Below are 18,523 nucleotides of genomic sequence, written 5' to 3'. Positions count from 1 at the left end.
GGAGTATTAATGTGTTCTGTATTGTGTGATCATATGATCACTTCTTGTAGCTTTAATGTGTTTTGTATCATGTGATCATATGATCACATGTTGTAGTTTTAATGTGTTCTGTATCGTGTGATCACATGATCATGTGATGGAGCATTAATGAGCTCTTTATCATGTGTGATCACATAGTCACATGTTATAGCATTAATGAGTTCTGTATCGTGTTACCACATGGTCACATAATAGAGCATTAATAAGCTCTTTATCATATGATAAAATAGTCACACGATATGTTATTAATAGCTGGTAAACTTCAGTCTTTTACCACTTTGAAAAGTCGTTTATAGTTGTATTTTATCAATAAAGATTCTTTGTTAAGCGGCAAGCCTCAATAAATGGTCTATACATGTAGGTATGTAGTAGATTCCTTTAATTGGCTTATAATATTATTTCTAAAGTCTATTCAACTTTATAACCATTAGTGTTACCATCCAAGTCAGAGCATTAATTTAGCTGTTAGTTTTTACCTGAGAATATTTAATGAAAATGATTATTTTGCTATAAGGGTTGACAAAACTCAAAGCAAGCTTGCAAATAGTATTAATTAATCAGCCAACACAATTTTAAGATTGGTCTGGGCAACAGGAAATCATTTTATGGTTAGGCTTCGTGTCTAGCTTGAGATGCCTTTGGGATCATTAGCGACTTACACCAGCTAAAAGATTCCTGTTCATAGAGGGATGATGCTACAGAGATTATAACAGATGAAAACACTGACTCGTTCTTTGCTCAACACAAAGCCATAATGAAAAATAAAACTCCTCAGGAAATCGCTGCTGTGCGTGCAACTGTGTTGGATATTCAGCAAGCCGTCAAGTCTGGGAGTCGTCTTACACACCCAGCTAGTTCTGAGGACCCTCTGAGTATGTTCAATTCTCAGCCAGAGACTGAGAGTACTTCACCAATCTGGGAGATAAGGTAAGTGTATGTTTGTACAGCAGACTCAGTACCGAGGTCTTAGGTTTAGACGCAGCTTGGTGACAAATACACGTGTTACTAAGTTTCTATGCAGCAGTGACATAATGAAAACAACCGTGTCACTCTCATTCTCCCGGGATTCAGTGTCTCTGTTTGGAAGCGTACAATGTACCCGTACAATGTGCCATATTTGTGCCATGAAAACGGCCTTAGTGGCCAATGGTGTTTCACTTGTGCATGCGTATGGGATTTGTTTTTCTGTTGCTTCATCTTTAGACATATGCCTTGACATAAGGCGTCGCACAACCATCGTTCTACTATAGCGCCTTTTGGAAACACAATCTGCTTGTCGGCCCAGCATAGCACCTCGGTATTGGCACACCTAGGCGTCGCTACACTATCGCTGTATGGAAACTTAACATACCTTTAAACCTCTAATTGAATGTCACCTCTATTTAAATGCCACCTCTATTTGACCGCCACTCTGACATTTTTTTTATTTTTCCGAACCCATAATAGCAAGTAATCAGTAGAAAAGTGTTCACAAAATTATATTGATAATGAATAGTTTACATCAATAACAATTAATTCACTCGTTGTCCAGCTCCAAAGCTTTTCATTTTTTCTTCATTGACAGTTTGAAAGCAACACTATAGAAATAATTAATAACTATCTTAGGTTATTAGTAGTTTTTTGTTGACACGGTTTTAATACTTCGAAGTACATGTAAAAAATGATTTAGATTTACGATAGTATACAACTATATGAATGACTAATTTTAGGCTAAAAATTGTGCTTAGATCCTATCTGGTTGAAAGTCTATCATTATTTTTGTGAAATACAAAGCATAAAAGTTTTGCTCTGCTAAAAAAATTGTTTGGACACTAATATCGACTAGGTCAGCAGTGCAGAAGAAGAGTTGAGATCAGTAGACATTGTGGAAGGTATTGAACAGGTAGCTTTTGCTTCATCGAAAGTAATCAGAACGCAGCAGTCCGAGCAAATGATGCAAATATTTTTGTTTTAAAAACGTTGATTTTTGTTTCTGTATGTATTATAAGTATGGTTCGTTTATGTCACTTGTTTATGAATATATCTTTGTAGCATTTGATAGATTATTATTATATAACTTGCAAATTTGCAGATTGATAGCATATTACCATATTTGGTAGCATCATTGCGATAATGTGATCTTACAATGGGTTGACGCTTGTAACTGCTCTTCTATTACACATAAAACTCTAGTTTTGGCTGCAAACTGTAGCAAACATATCATTGAGTGCAATGAGCTTTTATGCAGCATTGTGGAATATAGTTATAAAATGAAAATATGTCATGTCTTCAAATTTAGAATGAAATAAAAATTGAAAGCTCCAACAAATTGCAAAGCAGGACACAGGTTAGAATATCATCGCAGGTTAATTGCAAGCAATAGATATCAACTGGTAGATATATTTTTCGGTTTCTCAATGCATATTTACTACGAACTCTTTGACAAAATTGAGGTAAGTTAGCAGATTTATTGCATCCAGAATGAATAATATCGCTCCACCGGAAAAAGAGAGCAAAATTTAGGCGACAGTTGGTTTGCCGGTAAGAAAGATCAATTTATTATCTATCTTCCCACAATTCTGACAAACCATTTGAATAATACAGTGCCAGCCTCTATTTGAATGCCACCTCTAATTTACCGCCACTATAAAGAAAAGGTTGAAAATAGAGCATCATGGCGTTCAATTAGAGGTTTTATGGTAAGTGACTTGGATGAACCAGCAGTATGTTACATTTTCTTCTAATTTTGTTTACTTTTCTTAGTTTTAAAAAAACATGTTCCTTGTCAGAAGTCAAACGCTACCACTGATCTATTGACACGGGTGTCTTTTGTGGTCAGTCTCACCTTTTGGGATAGCGGAAGTTGATTGATGAATTTTCAGCTAAACCATTGTATTTTCAAAAGTTTACAAACGCCTAACATACCAGGGTAATATGTTCAGACAGTTTTTTGACATAATTACATCACATCTGAGTGGCGAGTGACAGACGTAGCTTTTGTGTTTTTGTAGTTTTCCTATATGCATTTATAACAACTGGTTGAGGCAATGTAGATCTTAGTTTTTACTGCCAAAGCTAGGAGCTCTTTTATTTTCTATCTTGGCTGCAAGAGAAACTGTATAGGTAATCAAACTCGGAGATAGAGTACCTTGTTGCGATGACTATAGCGAAATATAACTGTGAATAATTATATTATCTTATTGCTAGTTAACTTAGAGTGCAGCAATAAGGAGAATCGATACAATACTCACTCAGTCATGCCAGGCCAATGGCCATTTCATCAATTATAGGCACTTATAAAAAAGGGCAATGAGTGATACCTGTCATTAAGAAACCTATCAGCTCGTGTATACAGATGGACGTAGATAAAAATCTTCCCAGCTCTTGTCACTAGCCCTGGAATGAATTCTAAAAGTTTTAACAGCATATTTTGAAGTTTTTTGTTAGTGTTAGATTATTATTGTTGACCGATGCTTTAGTCAAAATCTGTTCTCGCAGGCGAACCAATTTAGTACACAAGACACTCTTCTTTTCATGTTTTCATTATATTCTATCTGAACCAGGTTTAGTTGAACCTCAGAAGAGATTAATCTATAAGCAGTAGGCCTACCTATATAATGAGATTTATAAGAACTTCTTTCATCTGGTGTACTCACATTTTTTAACAGAGATTTTTTCCGATAATGATTTAGGGAACAGACTGGGTGTTAAATTCTTAATATACTGTCACAATTATCTTTGCCATGTGGTTGTTTTATTTTTTGCGATGGAAAATAATACATATTGTTGATTTACCATCTTAAAATACGTTACCAGACTGAAAAAGGCTTGATTTGTTCCCTAGTACCAAAAATGCTAATTGTTGTCATGGAATGAATATTATAGGGCCACATCATGTAAGGTATGCGTGTCTTGAAGTCTAAATCTTATTCTATGGACATGTGGTGAGTGTATTCATAGATGCAAACAGTACTATAAATGGGTACGCTCTCTGGAAATTGAAACACATAAAGCAAACATTGTTGTCTCAGGTTTCACTCAGTCACTCATCTAAATATCTTATAAAACTTGACTAGTTCCTTGTCCTCAGCATTACCTTATGATCTAGTAGCATTTAAATTGAGTCAATCTGACTTGACATAGCGCTTGGCTCTACCCTTCTCTTTCCTTCCCTATCTCCCCTCAGTCATTGATTTTTCAATTAGAATACTGTACGTACGGCTGTCGGGACTGTATGACGCAGAATTCTATTGATCTTCACACTTGGGAATGTGTTAGGGCTGTCAGATAAAGGGGCTGACTTCTTTGCAAGTTACACTTTCTATCCACTCATGCATAGCTGCCATTAAGGAAGAGTCGGGTCTAGTGCTGCCCTGACTCTGTGTGATCCATTCGTATGAGCCAGATGTAGGATTTGTAGCTCTCTGTATAACACTAACCGATTCCTTTCATTTCGTATTTGTTAATATAGTTTTGCATGTAGATGAAGAGGGAAGCAGGTTTTTAGCTAGCAAGTGATTTTGTTTGACATTGCCATTCCATAACGCAAGACTATTTGGTTTTATAGGTATATATGACCTAGTTTTTAGATGAGTTCTACGTTTAAAATTAGTTCAGACAGTGCATGTCTCAAACCATAGATAATTTCCTCGTCATGTTATGCTTAGTTTGCCATTACAGTTGCTGATGGAACACTGTGTTTCTTGGTTCATCCAATTACCTAGAGATGTATGTGTAAATAATTTATTAATACCTTGTGACTCCGAAATGTCTCATGTGAGCATGTGACCATATCATCTGTTGAGTTGAACAAATACATTGTAATTCGCAGTCACTCACTTGACCTCTAAAATATCATCGACCTTGGCCGTCATGACCATCTATATAGCAAGAACAGAGCATTTAAAGGTTGACTTGCAACAAAATTCACATTACAGTTTATTTGGTATCAAAAGATTCACCATGTCTTACTCTGTTGTGTTGTAGGTGCAAAATATGTGGAAATGTGATTACAAGCTCTTAAAAGCTCAAAAACGAAAAGCCACCGTAGATTGAAATCTCTTTATTTCTCTGACATAGTCATGATAGTTTGGCTGTCTTGTCACGTGATGTTCTCACATGAATTGAAAGGCCAATACAAAGCTCAATATAAAACTTATCGTAGTACTAGTTTATGACAAACACTTCAGGTTTTACCGAAGACCCCGTATCAAATATAGATGCTCGCTACTTTACAGTTTTGTTTCGGCATTATTCAATCGTCAAGTCGTAATCTGATCATGTGACCCAATACTTCGAAAATAATTTTTGCAGCACTTTTCGATTATCACAGGTGACCAACAGGCTCATCATGATTATCAGACAATGATATGCACTCCTTCGAGCTAAGGTTAAAAAGTTTAACGAATTTTCACTGTAAGTTATAAGATATCACTGCTGAAAGTGACAGCATTACAATGACGATAAAATAGACACGTAAGAACAATAGAAATGGTTTTATTGAATGAGTGAAGTGTATTTGTGAAAATAATTCGACGAATAAGGTTGCATGAAAATGTAAACAGAAACTATCTACCACAACTACGTCACATTTGAGCTGTTTTGGAAAGAGAATCCAAACTACGGCAGTCTCATGTGGCTGCGATTAACTGTTCGTTCTTGAGCTTTTTAGAGCTTGTAATCACATTCCCACATATTTTGCACCTACAACACAACAGAGTAAGACATGGTGAATCTTTTGATATCAAATAACTGTAAAGTGAATTTTGTTGCAAGTCAACCTTTAAGAAAATGCTCTGTTCAAGAACAGAGCAAATAAACATTTATCAACAATTCTAACGAATATGTTTTTAAAAGTTGTCAGCTTTTTAGCTCAAAAATCAATTGTATATCTTCAAAAGATTACTGACACAAGCGTTTATTTAACCAGAGATGAGTTGTCATCTCTAGTAATTTAATATTACAATCCACTTTTCTGATAAACCACATTGCCCTGCTCTCCTATCTTTTAACTTAACATAATCAATTATATACATGTATTTATAAGTCCTCTTAAGTTTAACACTTGTTGGTAGCAGTTGCCTGCCTAAAGATAGTTTTCAAACAGACAACAACATATGCTTAAAATCATTTTCCATTTTTCTTTCATGTAGTAATTTTTCTAAACTTTCAACTCTAAATTGGCAACTCTGGCTCGTTTAACAGAGGATTAATTTGCAAGTATGTCGGTGTTATCTTTCAATTTGTACAGTTTACAAATGGTTCTGTTGCAGGGAGTCATATGCTGAGGCTCTCAGGCAACAGGAAGCAAAGAGAAAGAAACGGATGGAACTGGAGCGTAGATGTGAGAGAGAGTATAGAAATAGGCATCTCCTTGAAAGTGAGTCACTTTGTTTACCCTTTTATAGTCGACTCGTCTAGCTTATCCATTGATTTTATAGCTTACCTTTGTATGTTATAGCTTACCGTTGTATGTTATAGCTTACCGTTGTGTGTTATAGCTTACCTTTGTATGTTATAGCTTACCGTTGTATGTTATAGCTTACCGTTGTATGTTATAGCTTACCTTTGTATGTTATAGCTTACCGTTGTATGTTATAGCTTACCGTTGTATGTTATAGCTTAGCGTTGTATGTTATAGCTTACCTTTGTATGTTATAGCTTACCGTTGTATGTTATAGCTCACCATTGTATGTTATAGCCTACCGTTGTATGTTATAGCTTACCATTGAATGTTATAGCCTACCGTTGTATGTCATAGCTTACCGTTGTATGTTATAGCTTACTGATGCATGTTATAGCGTACCGTTAAAATTAAAATTGCTGAAAGTTAAGATTATTTGTAGGTCAGAGAAGTATGGAAACTTCTACTTTGTTAGTTTACACGCTGTGTTGACATGATTTCACAAGTTTCACCGACTTAGAGCCGTTTAGATGTGTAGGAACAGCGGCGTAACATAGCTAGCAAACTGGGAAAACGTCATTTAGCAGTTAACTTTTACAGAAATCTTGGATGGTGAAAGCAGTATGAATGGTTTATGATATACAGTGATAGTTAAAAAAGTTGTATGAACATCAAAATCGGAAAAAGAACTGTTTTTTACCATGAATATTCTATAAGATGAAACTTCATTTCTTAGGGACAATACTCTGAATTAACCCTAGTTCTCTGTTTCTTAGGGACAATACTCTGAATTAACCCTAGTTCTCTGTTTCTTAGGGACAATACTCTGAATTAACCCTAGTTCTCAGTTTCTTAGGGACAATACACTGAATTAACTCTAGTTCTCAGTTTCTTAGGGGCAATACTCTGAATTAACCCTAGTTCTCTGTTTCTTAGGGACAATACTCTGAATTAACCCTAGTTCTCTGTTTCTTAGGGACAATACTCTGAATTAACCCTAGTTCTCTGTTTCTTAGGGACAATACTCTGAATTAACCCTAGTTCTCTGTTTCTTAGGGACAATACTCTGAATTAACTCTAGTTCTCTGTTTCTTAGGGGCAATACTCTGAATTAACCCTAGTTCTCTGTTTCTTAGGGACAATACTCTGAATTAACCCTAGTTCTCAGTTTCTTAGGGACAATACTCTGAATTAACTCTAGTTCTCAGTTTCTTAGAGACAATACTCTGAATTAACCCTAGTTCTCTGTTTTACGATGTTCTTTGAAACAAATGTTTGGGCTTGACTGATTTTTCAAATTCATCAAAGAAAAATTGCTAGTTGTTAACTTTGACCAGGAGAGGAAAACTATATACATGTATATTTTTTATGAAGTCCACCACAATGCTTGCACATACTGTTTAGATGTGCACTTACTGCTATGGAAGGTTTTTCAGTTATTAAAATTCCTGAGCCAGATCAAGACCCAAACCGTGTGAAATTATAACATATTTACCCCTGGTGGTACCCAATACACGCCGCTATGTTTTAATCCTTTATATTTTCCTTGTCAGGTAGTATAAAGTCAGGTTTGCCGCATGGCACTGGTGTCTAACATAAGCTTTCTGTATTAGTAGAGAAAATGGAAGCCGATGGTCATCGCGGTCCGACTGCACAGACATTGGATGATGGAAACATAGAAGCTCTCAACACAGGTAAGTTACGTTTGTTGCCATCCATGTCTAAGAACTCATTATGACAGTCATTCTCTAGGCATCTAGTTATAACTGTCTCACCAGACTTTATATACATAGAGCGGTTTGCTGTTTTACTCACAAACTAAATTCTAGTCGACTTGAAATGCTATCAAGGCTGGCTGAGGTATATCGCACACAGCTACATCTGACGAGAGCAAGTTTATCATCAACTACAAACATAATTGCCACATAACTGCACCTTTTATTTCTTGCATTTCTGAGAATTCTGCTCGTAGTATCATCGGAAGTAAAAGAAGATTTTAAAGGTTGCCACGCAACTCATGTATTTTGAGAGCTAGAGATGGCATGCATGGAATAGCTAAATGTAAAGTTCATAAGTCTATAATTGTGTAGTAGTTGAGGAATGGTGTAAGTCACTTCGTTCTGGTAGTTTCAAATTAACAACTGCAAGAAGTCGAGTAACGTATGCACTGGTGTCTTTTCTGCAGCAAGATTGGACAGTTTTTAAGATTTTCTTCAACATAATTCAGGTTTTGTAAAACCTATTGATCACTGTGGGATTTTAATGTCGGTTTAGAAGATCAATAGAAGGAAGCTTTGGAGACAAAGCTGGCTGTCGCATTTGGTTTAGAAAAGGTGGCTTAGCAAAACTTCTATACATCGGTTTTATTTTATTTTAATAATTCACTATATATTCATTATTTGTATTCCCCTGTAATTAAATCTATAACTAAATTGCTTAGATGCCTTCAGTCTAGTTAGGCATGTTTGACGAAAAGCATTGCACACTTCTTTTCATGGTTACCATTTTTAGAGCCTTTGGACAAATCTTACGATATTAATTTGGTAGAAGTGTGCGCTAATATAAAATAGACATATTTTGAGGATTTTGCAATATAGATCGACCTGACATCTCTCTTCATTAGAAATTGTAATAAAACGGATAGGGTCTCTAAATACCCCTTCCTCGTGAGCGTGTTACAATAAGAATATTCTCACTCCTTTTAAACCCTAGTGTGTCGGTAGGGCATGCCCATATGGGTTAGCTATCAGAGACATTAGTCCAATCAGACATTAGACATTTTGGTCCAAAAAACACTCTTCTGCAACTGGTTGCTCTACATTGATTGCTTAGTGTACTTTCTCACAAGTCACATTTGTTGACCAGGAGCTATTGTATTAAGTGCACCTATGACTACTTTATTATCATTGTTTTCATGACCATAGTTTGATATCTTGTATAGTTTATATCTTTTATAGTTGATATATTTTATAGTTGGTATCTTTTATAGTTGGTATCTTTTATAGTTGATATATTTTATAGTTGGTATCTTTTATAGTTGGTATCTTTTATAGTTGATATATTTTATAGTTGATATATTTTATAGTTGGTATCTTTCATAGTGGATATCTTTTATACAGTCAAACATGGATAACTCGAACTTCACGGGACCGAGCAAAAGTGTTCGAGTTACCAGAGCGTTCAAGTTATCAGAGCACTGTCACAAGTCCTTGTATTTATTTATTTATTAGTAGATACATGTACATATACAAACTATAATATAAATCAAAAGCATAAATGGCTTGTTTCAAATTAAATGCTTCTAATTTAAAATTTAAAACTTTTTTATCAAAAAGTATAGAGATTTTTCTATCACTTGAGATTGGTTTGTGGTTTGAGGTGATGTTATTGCCAGGACGTTTTATAAATTAAAATTGGCAAAACTTGATCGTTGTTGAAATGCTCAGAAAAAAGACATCTTTTTCTTTTGAGCGTTTTAACCAAGATCAATTTTGCCGATTTTTCTTGAAGTTTATGCGAAGGTTACCTCACTTTTCCTTGCTTCCGAAGGGCCATCGCTAGGCGGATGTTTGGTGAAAATCAAATTCCACCAAACCTTTAGAAAAGTCGTTTACAAAAAGATTTTGCCGATAGTGGTAATAACGACGCCTATGAATTACGAAAAGTTGAGGTTTACCTCTATGGCTTGGAAAAAAGTGATTTTGTAAAGCGATAACAACCGTCTCGGTAGCCGTTGGGCAAAAAACTGTTCGAGTTAACCATGTGTCCGAGCTATCCGTGGGCGAGTTATCCATGTTTGACTGTAGTTGGTTATTGAAACCATTTTTGTGTACGATGCATGCCATCGTTACAGATTTAGTAGCTGTTTGCTTCAATTATTTACCATTTGAATGCACTTTATGACACCCCACTGCGGGTGCTCTGACTCTGTGACACGTGTGCTCAAGTTTCTCTCCCATTGTTTGTTCATGTGTCCAAGGAGAGCTATTCTTGGAAGACTACACTTTAGGTGCCAATAAGTTTTATTTGTTCAGGCTAGAAAATTATGGCTGCTGACATGGATCAATTCTTACGATGTTATATGTGTTGTAATTTCTTGCTCATTAACACTCCATACTGATATTAGCTACTCGTCCTTGCACTTGTCTGTGGGACAAACAAAGTTAGAGTATTTAAATTTCACAGGTCATTGGTTGATGTTGTGGTGATCAATGAATCTAGAGTCGTTCACCTGATATAAAATTTTTCATGTAGACTATTCGTCCGATGAAGATGACATCTTAGATTCCGAATTGAGCAGTTGGGGACCGAGTGCCAAGTATCCTCGTGTAAATGATAGTTCAGGGAGCTCAAGCTATATGTCTGCTAGTCATTCAGCCATGCAGGCGTCTAATGCCAGTCGTATCGCCGATCACCAACTTTCTACCTCTCCTGTGAATACTCGGCGCCAAGCTCTAAGGTAAGTTTCTTCTGTGTTTTAATATTTTTAGTTTTTTAAGTGTTTTAATATTCAACTCGTTTTCATGCTTCCAATGTGTATATATATGTATATATATATATACTTTTATTGGATAGTCCATAATCATCTTTATAGAAAAATGTTTTACACATGGTGCCATCCAAAAAGAGTAAATAAAAAAATCAATAAATGGAAAGATATAAATTCAAGTTCATTCTAATGACTTTCACTGAATCGTCCATTGGAATCATTCATTCAAACTGGTTTTATATACAGTACGTTGTAACGATACGTGTATATTCCTTTTTATATTGCTAGCCCTATAAGCGCTGTTTCTATAAACACAATTTTGCTGTTTTTATCTAAGAGTAAACATTAAAAGCTGTCTGTTTAGTTTGGTCATACCATAAGAAGGGATAATATTGATAGTGTTATGGAGAGTTAATATGGACCCAGTTTGTTAGGGGACTGAACTATTGAAGAATGGTTTCAGCTGTCAGAACTGCTATATTCATTTTTGCATGATCAGGGGAAGAGCTATTGTAGAGATGTAACCCTTTTGAGACAGAAAGAAGCTCTTTGATTATAGCACTCTTGTCACCAGTCGGCAGCCTATGCACTGTCACACAAATAACACAGGCAGATGTTAGCTTTCATTGTTATTATCAATGAGCGCTGTATATATAAATGTAATTGTAATTTGTTTCCAGGTACACAATTGGCATACATGAAGATCAGCGGCAGAGAATAATTTTGAAATGCTCGACAGACTAGGTTGAATAATTTTAGCCGTTTTTTCAAATTCATGAATAAAGCTCTGTTGGCAACTTCAGTTTTGCTCAGATCCACTTTTTTCAAATACAATCACCTTTAGGCATCTATTATCTAGCTATGCAGTTTCGTACCACACTTCCTGTATCATGTAGGAGGGACATCTGGCACTCGAACAGCTCTTACTCCAGCAGCAGTCACTCTAGCATGGCTCCCACCGTCCGTTGTAATGTCCACGGCTCCACTTCCCCCGGACACAATGATAGCTCGAGCTCCAATAGCTGGGATGATGTAGATGAGGAACCGCCTTCACCTCTCCTTTCTGGTCGTAAGACGAAGCACGGTCAAGGTAGATATTGCGGATACTATTCATCTGTATATAGCTGGCCTTGCTTGGTATACTTGACCCAGGTCTTGGCTGAGAGTAATCCATATTTAAATCAGCTTTTTAAAATGGCTGTCAGGAACTGTCTTTCAGCGTCTTTCCTACACAAGCTCTACTTGGACAATCAAGACTACTATAAGCTATAGATGGTGCCGTATGGTGCAGGTTTTAACATGTTGAATTCTATTGAACTTATTCCTGAAAGGTCAGAGATGGGCGATAATAAAGCAGTAAAAATATTGTTAAACCATAACTGTCACGTACAACTTTTATCGTATTTACTAGGCAAATCAGACACGCTGATTCAGATTTTGTACTCAAAATAAAGACTAGTTCACTAACTTTCAGAGTAATAAAAGCTTTTTTACAGCGTTTTAATATCGGTCTCGAAAACAACACGATCGGCACATCAAGTTCCGCTCATAAATATGTGACGTAACCTAACTTTTTAGGAACAGAAGTTACGTAGGGATGTTTAGACCCATTTAGAATAATAGAGATGGGTGTTTTAAAATCTATTAATATCTAAATTCAGCCTTAAAAATAATCTGTCTTTTCTGAAAGGTAGATAAGCTATTTAACATTGCATATTTAAAAAAGCGCGATAACAACGCTAGCTTGTGATAAAACCGCGCTTTTTGAGCTTATTTTTCTCGGCGTCCAGCCTATTTAAACATCATGTAACAAGCTACAAGCAATTTTAAATAGTTTATATACCTTTCATAAAAGACAGATTATTTTACAGGCTGGATTTAAATAATAATGGGTTTTCTAAATCGGACTAAACATTTCTAACTTCCGCTCCTGAAAAAGCTAGGTTTCGTCACATATTTATGGGCGGAGCTTGTAATGCCGATTGTGTTGTTTTTGAAACGGATATTGAAACGCTTTAAAAAAGCCTAAATGACTTTGAAGGTTAGTGGACCAATCTTTATTTTGAGTACAAAATCAGAATCGGCGTGGCTGATTTACCTAGAAAATACGATAAAATTTGTACGTGACAGTTATGGTTTAATGTCTCAGGTGACTAGGCTATATATAGCATGTGTAACAAGAAACTTGCAACAATGAGATGAGCAGACAGTAATATTTTTGCTACAGGATTTAAGCTTAAAGATGGGCGTTATATTTCACTTGATATATTTAACCAGCGAAAATGCATAACCTCATTAGCGCACAAAGTGATTGGCCAGTTCGCCTCCAGGCTGCAATTGTCTTAATTTTGTAGTTGTATTCTCTCAGTAGAAGAAGGATCCCCTGTCATGTAGTGAGCACTCTCATGATGACATTGGGACCTAAAATTCTAAATAGAAAATATTAACAGTGTAAACATCACCAAAATGTGCTTGTCTGTTTTAGTACAATCATGTTGGTTTTTAATTCTCACCAACTTCTTTTCATCCAACTATGTAATACCAATGATATACAGCCCCCAAGGATAGGCGGCGGCTATCATATGGGCGGGGTTTAATGATCGTTTTCTGTTAGGATTGTACTAGCCTGGGTTTCGGAGCTAACACAATTCTCGCGGGGCGGTCGCGTTGCCTTGTTAGGTTTTGAAAAACACGACTCGCTAGTATCGTTGCATTAGCTCATTCAGTCAGTAGACCCGCGGTTCATAATAGCAAACCTTGAATTTCTACAATGTAGGGGTAATACCTAACCAAAATAATGGATCCATGCAAAATAAAACATTTCAAATTACCTACTTTTACTCATTTTAAAATTGGTAAAGGTCGTAGTATATGCTTAAAGTTGAATATAATTTACCCAGAATCACCCGAAGAACTGCCTTTTTTTCCTAGTTTTTGATTAATATTTTGCCACCCCTAATATAAAATGACAAAGTCTTTCATCAGTGTTACATTGTTTTACCTGGCCAATAAGATGGGACAGCAGGCAAAGCTGTGCAGTGTAGTTTTCGTACACAAAATCTAAATATAAAATCGAGTTTGGGCTATTTTAGGATTTTGACTATTAATATCACGAATGCTTGTGAATGGCAACTGGCTGATCATAACGGTGACAATATTGGGATACTATATTTATTTGACAACAAAATGAATTCAACAGATTAGTAAAATGACCACTATAGTTCATAATATTTGTAAATTTACAAGGGGCTTTATTCAGCATATTTGTTTGTTCGGGTGCCGTGTTCGGGTTCATCCCGACAGAGCTCGATCATTAAGCCCTGCCACATGGCTATCCTTGGGGGGCTGTATATCATTGGTAATACTCAATCTATTGTAGGAAGGTCAGACTAACGAATCCAATAAAAGCATTTTTGTATTCACAGAACGTTTTTATTGTAAAGCGGAGGTTCTGTTATTGTAGCTTACGAACATTAACTAAATGTGAAGATCTCGGTCTACAGCTTTTGATTATGCATTGGCTCGCGCAATTATTCCCTGCAATGAAACTCATTTAGTGCAGTTAAGCCTGGTTCCCATATTGAATGCGAGACCCCGGCGGTGATCTCACACAGCAAAATACTTGCGGCGCTAGAATCGACGACTTCTGTTCACATGAAGCTGCGTCACTTGTGATCGCAAAATGGCCGCTAGCCATGCCGTTTTGAAAGTGCCGACATTCACCTGTATTGTGCATTTTGGGAAGGTTTTGCCTGTGGATCATTGCGAAAGTTGAGACAGCGCTGAACTCATGCATTGACCGCTGGCAACTACCAGCAGTACTTGGAGAGTAGGCTCCCATTTCACCGCCGATAGCCCTGCAATCCTGCCACTGGTGCCTGCGGCTTATGCGAGAACCAGGCTTTATGGTGTTACCCTCACATATCGCAATCAAGTAAAAAGCTACCATAATTATTCTACAATTGCAGAGGGTGAGGTGGCAGGCAAATTTAATTCGGACGTCACCCCTGTACCCCATCACTTTCTCCCTCTCTCTTTCTGCATAGCAGATCTAAAAGCATTCATGATGAGCCCATCAAACCTAATGTAGCTAAACACACCACTCTGGAGTTACAGTGACGGTTTTACAAGACCACCCAGAATGTTACTTGATGCCAGATTTGATTACAAATTGTCTTTAGGCGACTATGACACAGATGAGGAGACCGATAGACTGTTAAACAAGCCTTATCAAGGAGAGGGTCATGTTGAACTACCCGCTGACACACAGGAGCTAGGAAATCAAGCTATGAAAAATAAGGCGAAGGAAGGTAATAATTAAGTCAGCGGGATTCAAGGATTCATATATATTGCATTAGCTTCACTGTTTTATATTCTGAAAGCATGGTAAGCAGACGGTCAGGTTATATTGTGATAAAAACAGACTCGTTATATTAAATTGCAAGTCTTGTTGTTGCCTGTATTCATGCGCATTGCTTAGCTTGCAATATTAATTAGTGACATTGTCAACTTGTAGAAGTTTTTAAACACCCCAATTAAGACAAGTTTTATTAGCAGCGTGTTACTCGATATTAAGTTATTCTTTTGTTGAAACTTGTTACCCCTAGTTGCTCTCGTACCAACTTCAGTTGCTAGTCGTATGCACTTATTAACCTTTCTAGTTGCTATTCTGTAGGTGATACCACAGATTTCCATGTAGTGACTGACACATTGACAGATCAAACATACTGACTGACACATAGACATAGATCAACTATAGTGACTGGCACATAGACATAGATCAACTATAGGCTACTGACTGGCACATAAACATAGATCAACTATAGTGACTGACACATAAACATAGATCAACTATAGTGACTGACACATAGACATAGATCAACTATACTGGCTGACACATAGACATAGATCAACTATAGTGACTGACACATAGACATCGATAAACTATAGTGACTGACACATAGACATCGATCAAATATAGTGACTGACACATAGACATAGATCAAATATAGTGACTGACACATAGACATCGATCAAATATACTGACTGACACATAGACATAGATCAAATATAGTGACTGACACATAGACATCGATAAAATATATTGACTGACACATAGATCAAATATAGTGTCTGACACATAGACATAGATCAAATATAGTGACTGACACATAGACATCGATAAAATATATTGACTGACACATAGATCAAATATAGTGTCTGACACATAGACATAGATCAACTATAGTGACTGACACATAGACATAGATCAAATATAGTGACTGACACATAGACACGGATCAACTTTAGTGACTGACACATAGACATAGATCAACTATGATTACACATGATTAGAGTGGAGGTTTGTCAAAACTTGAGTCATGTTGATTTTAAGGAGTTTCCATAACTAATGTTAAAGTATGCATTTTGTGGCTAAGAGTGACTCTTGCCAACTCTGATCTCGTAAGATCTGACGACTTTGCCTTTCTTCTGATTATGGATGAGCTTTTGTAGTTTTGTTTATTTTTAAATATCATTCATCCTTTAATAACTAATATATTCGATGACCGTATTCCTAAAGTTGAGAATGGTTTACTAATCCTAGCTGCCTACATTCCATGGTGGTCGTGTAACATTCATATACCTTTAATTACTAGCTAGTTGCCAAGGAAACAAAAATTTACAATTGCTAAAAATATTCATGTTTACATTGGTTAACAATATTTTATTTAACAGCGTTATCTTCGATCGTTACTTGAAGGCTTTAAGGCTATATGAATAAAGAGGTTTATATAGGATATAATGATATTTGTTTCCGTAATGCTGTACCTGTTTACTACCCTCACCCTTCATATGTTGACTGACTGTTTGTTCTGTATTCCTCACCACCGTCTGGTACAACCCTATTACCTAAACATATGGTGAGTTTCACTCTACTATTTACAGATACCGCTTCTACCCGTTTAATTTCGTTTCACTCTAATAGCCACTGTACATGACCAAAGTCAGCTGAATCAACCTTTTCAAAACGGCAACATTTATTTATTGATTCATTTTAAGCGACTTCAAGAAGTGTTACTCCAACCATTTATGAAGATCAGCATCCTGAAAGTGTGCAATCTAATTTTGTTTTTTTTGTTTTTTAGCTTTCTTACTCATGAAAATTATTTTCCTACTTGAAATTTGTAATTGCAATATTGTTTGTCTTGCGATACTACATCTGTTTGACAACTCTTGGATCAATCTTTTACAGTCGACTTTCTTCCACAAGCAGTAGTTTCTCAACGATCCATTCACTCAATTTTTGTCGATCTTTGCTGGCATATCAGTCCAAAGCCGTGTTTTCACTGATCTCCTAATGTGTCGGTTGTTTTTTGATCAAATTTGTGTCATGAACAGTTGCTGAAATATTCCTGTTAAGTCCAGTCTTTGATTGATAGATGTTTGTTGGTGCGAGATAAACAGCTATGTTTGTATTTGTGCGGTTAGATCGACCAAAAGGTTTGTACTGATCTGGTTACCGGTGGGAATGCGCTTTGAACAAGCATGCAAAGTACTCCTCCTTGCGTGATTAATAATCGGCTAGCTTGGCCAGCTTTGTTGAGTATTCCAGGTCTAAAAATATTTCAAATGGAAATGGGCCAAGTGTCAGACACCTATGAGAATGAAGAGACTCGTCTTAACAACTTTTTGTTGGACAGAATGTTGAGCGTTTGATATCAACTACCTCTCTATGTCTCTGGGTTTTTGTGTCTCAAACATTGCTGGAGTAAAGTTGTCAAAATAAACTAGCAAAGTTGACTGCATAGGATATATCATTGATCACACCGTCCAATGGGTGATGCTGTGCTTTGTAGGCTAGAGTTTTGATGCTAGTGTGCGATGTTTGTCAGCTACTGTAATATATACAATGCCTGCATCCTTACCCGCATGCTGCCTTGATGGAACGTGTCCTGTCCTCTTCGCGAATCTCGGAATTATTTTTGATGCTCAAAATTAATTGGAGATCAATATTGTTTATCATATATTACATCATATATGTGATTAGGAGGCGTGTATATGTGATTAGGAGGCATGTCATTAGTTCATATCCCTGTAGCTACAGTCAATATATAACATGATGTGATTCCTGTTACATGCCATCAAATGTATTGACTAGCTGCCTCTGGCTCCTACCAATTTCTACTAAAACTGTTTATACTGTGTTTACTAATCTAGTATGACACTATGGAACTTAATAATCATATTAGATATTTACTTCAAGTATTATAACATTTACTCAAACAGATTTAAACGCAGAAAGTGAAAGTTTACATTTTTGTGTGCATAGGCAGTAGCAAACTTGCTACTCGTAGATTATATTTTAAAATACATACCAAAAGAGCATGTTGAAATGAATGTTTTACATTTAAGTTTTTGATTTATCAATTATAATTACACTATATTATTGGTGCAAAAGTTAATAAATTATGTGAGCTGGCATTATTATTAATATGTTAGCTTATTCGAAATATGGAAATTTGTTCATTTGTAGCGAGCCAATTTTGCTGATATGGATGTCACACTATAATTGCATTTACCGTATAAATGACTAAGGTACCAAACGAGTTTAA

The 18,523-nt window shown here is 36.2% G+C and overlaps 1 protein-coding gene across 3 annotated transcripts in view; it reads left to right on the top strand.

The window, feature by feature from the left end:
* Positions 1–18,523, top strand: part of LOC137385695 (uncharacterized) — a 33,707-nt gene that overhangs the window by 3,040 nt on the left and 12,144 nt on the right. For 2 of the 3 annotated variants that reach the window (XM_068072222.1, XM_068072223.1), the window contains exons 3-8: positions 725–966; positions 6,291–6,397; positions 8,035–8,115; positions 10,676–10,880; positions 11,807–12,000; positions 15,092–15,220. In XM_068072222.1, coding sequence (XP_067928323.1) covers positions 725–966; positions 6,291–6,397; positions 8,035–8,115; positions 10,676–10,880; positions 11,807–12,000; positions 15,092–15,220 — 958 coding nt within the window. The remainder of the gene's footprint in view (positions 1–724; positions 967–6,290; positions 6,398–8,034; positions 8,116–10,675; positions 10,881–11,806; positions 12,001–15,091; positions 15,221–18,523) is intronic. The other variant, XM_068072224.1, reaches the window with a different exon arrangement.

The sequence above is a fragment of the Watersipora subatra genome, chromosome 1, assembly GCF_963576615.1.
Source record: "Watersipora subatra chromosome 1, tzWatSuba1.1, whole genome shotgun sequence".
In the NCBI taxonomy this organism is placed as follows: Eukaryota; Metazoa; Bryozoa; class Gymnolaemata; order Cheilostomatida; family Watersiporidae; genus Watersipora; species Watersipora subatra.
This window is presented reverse-complemented; position numbering and strand designations above follow the sequence as displayed.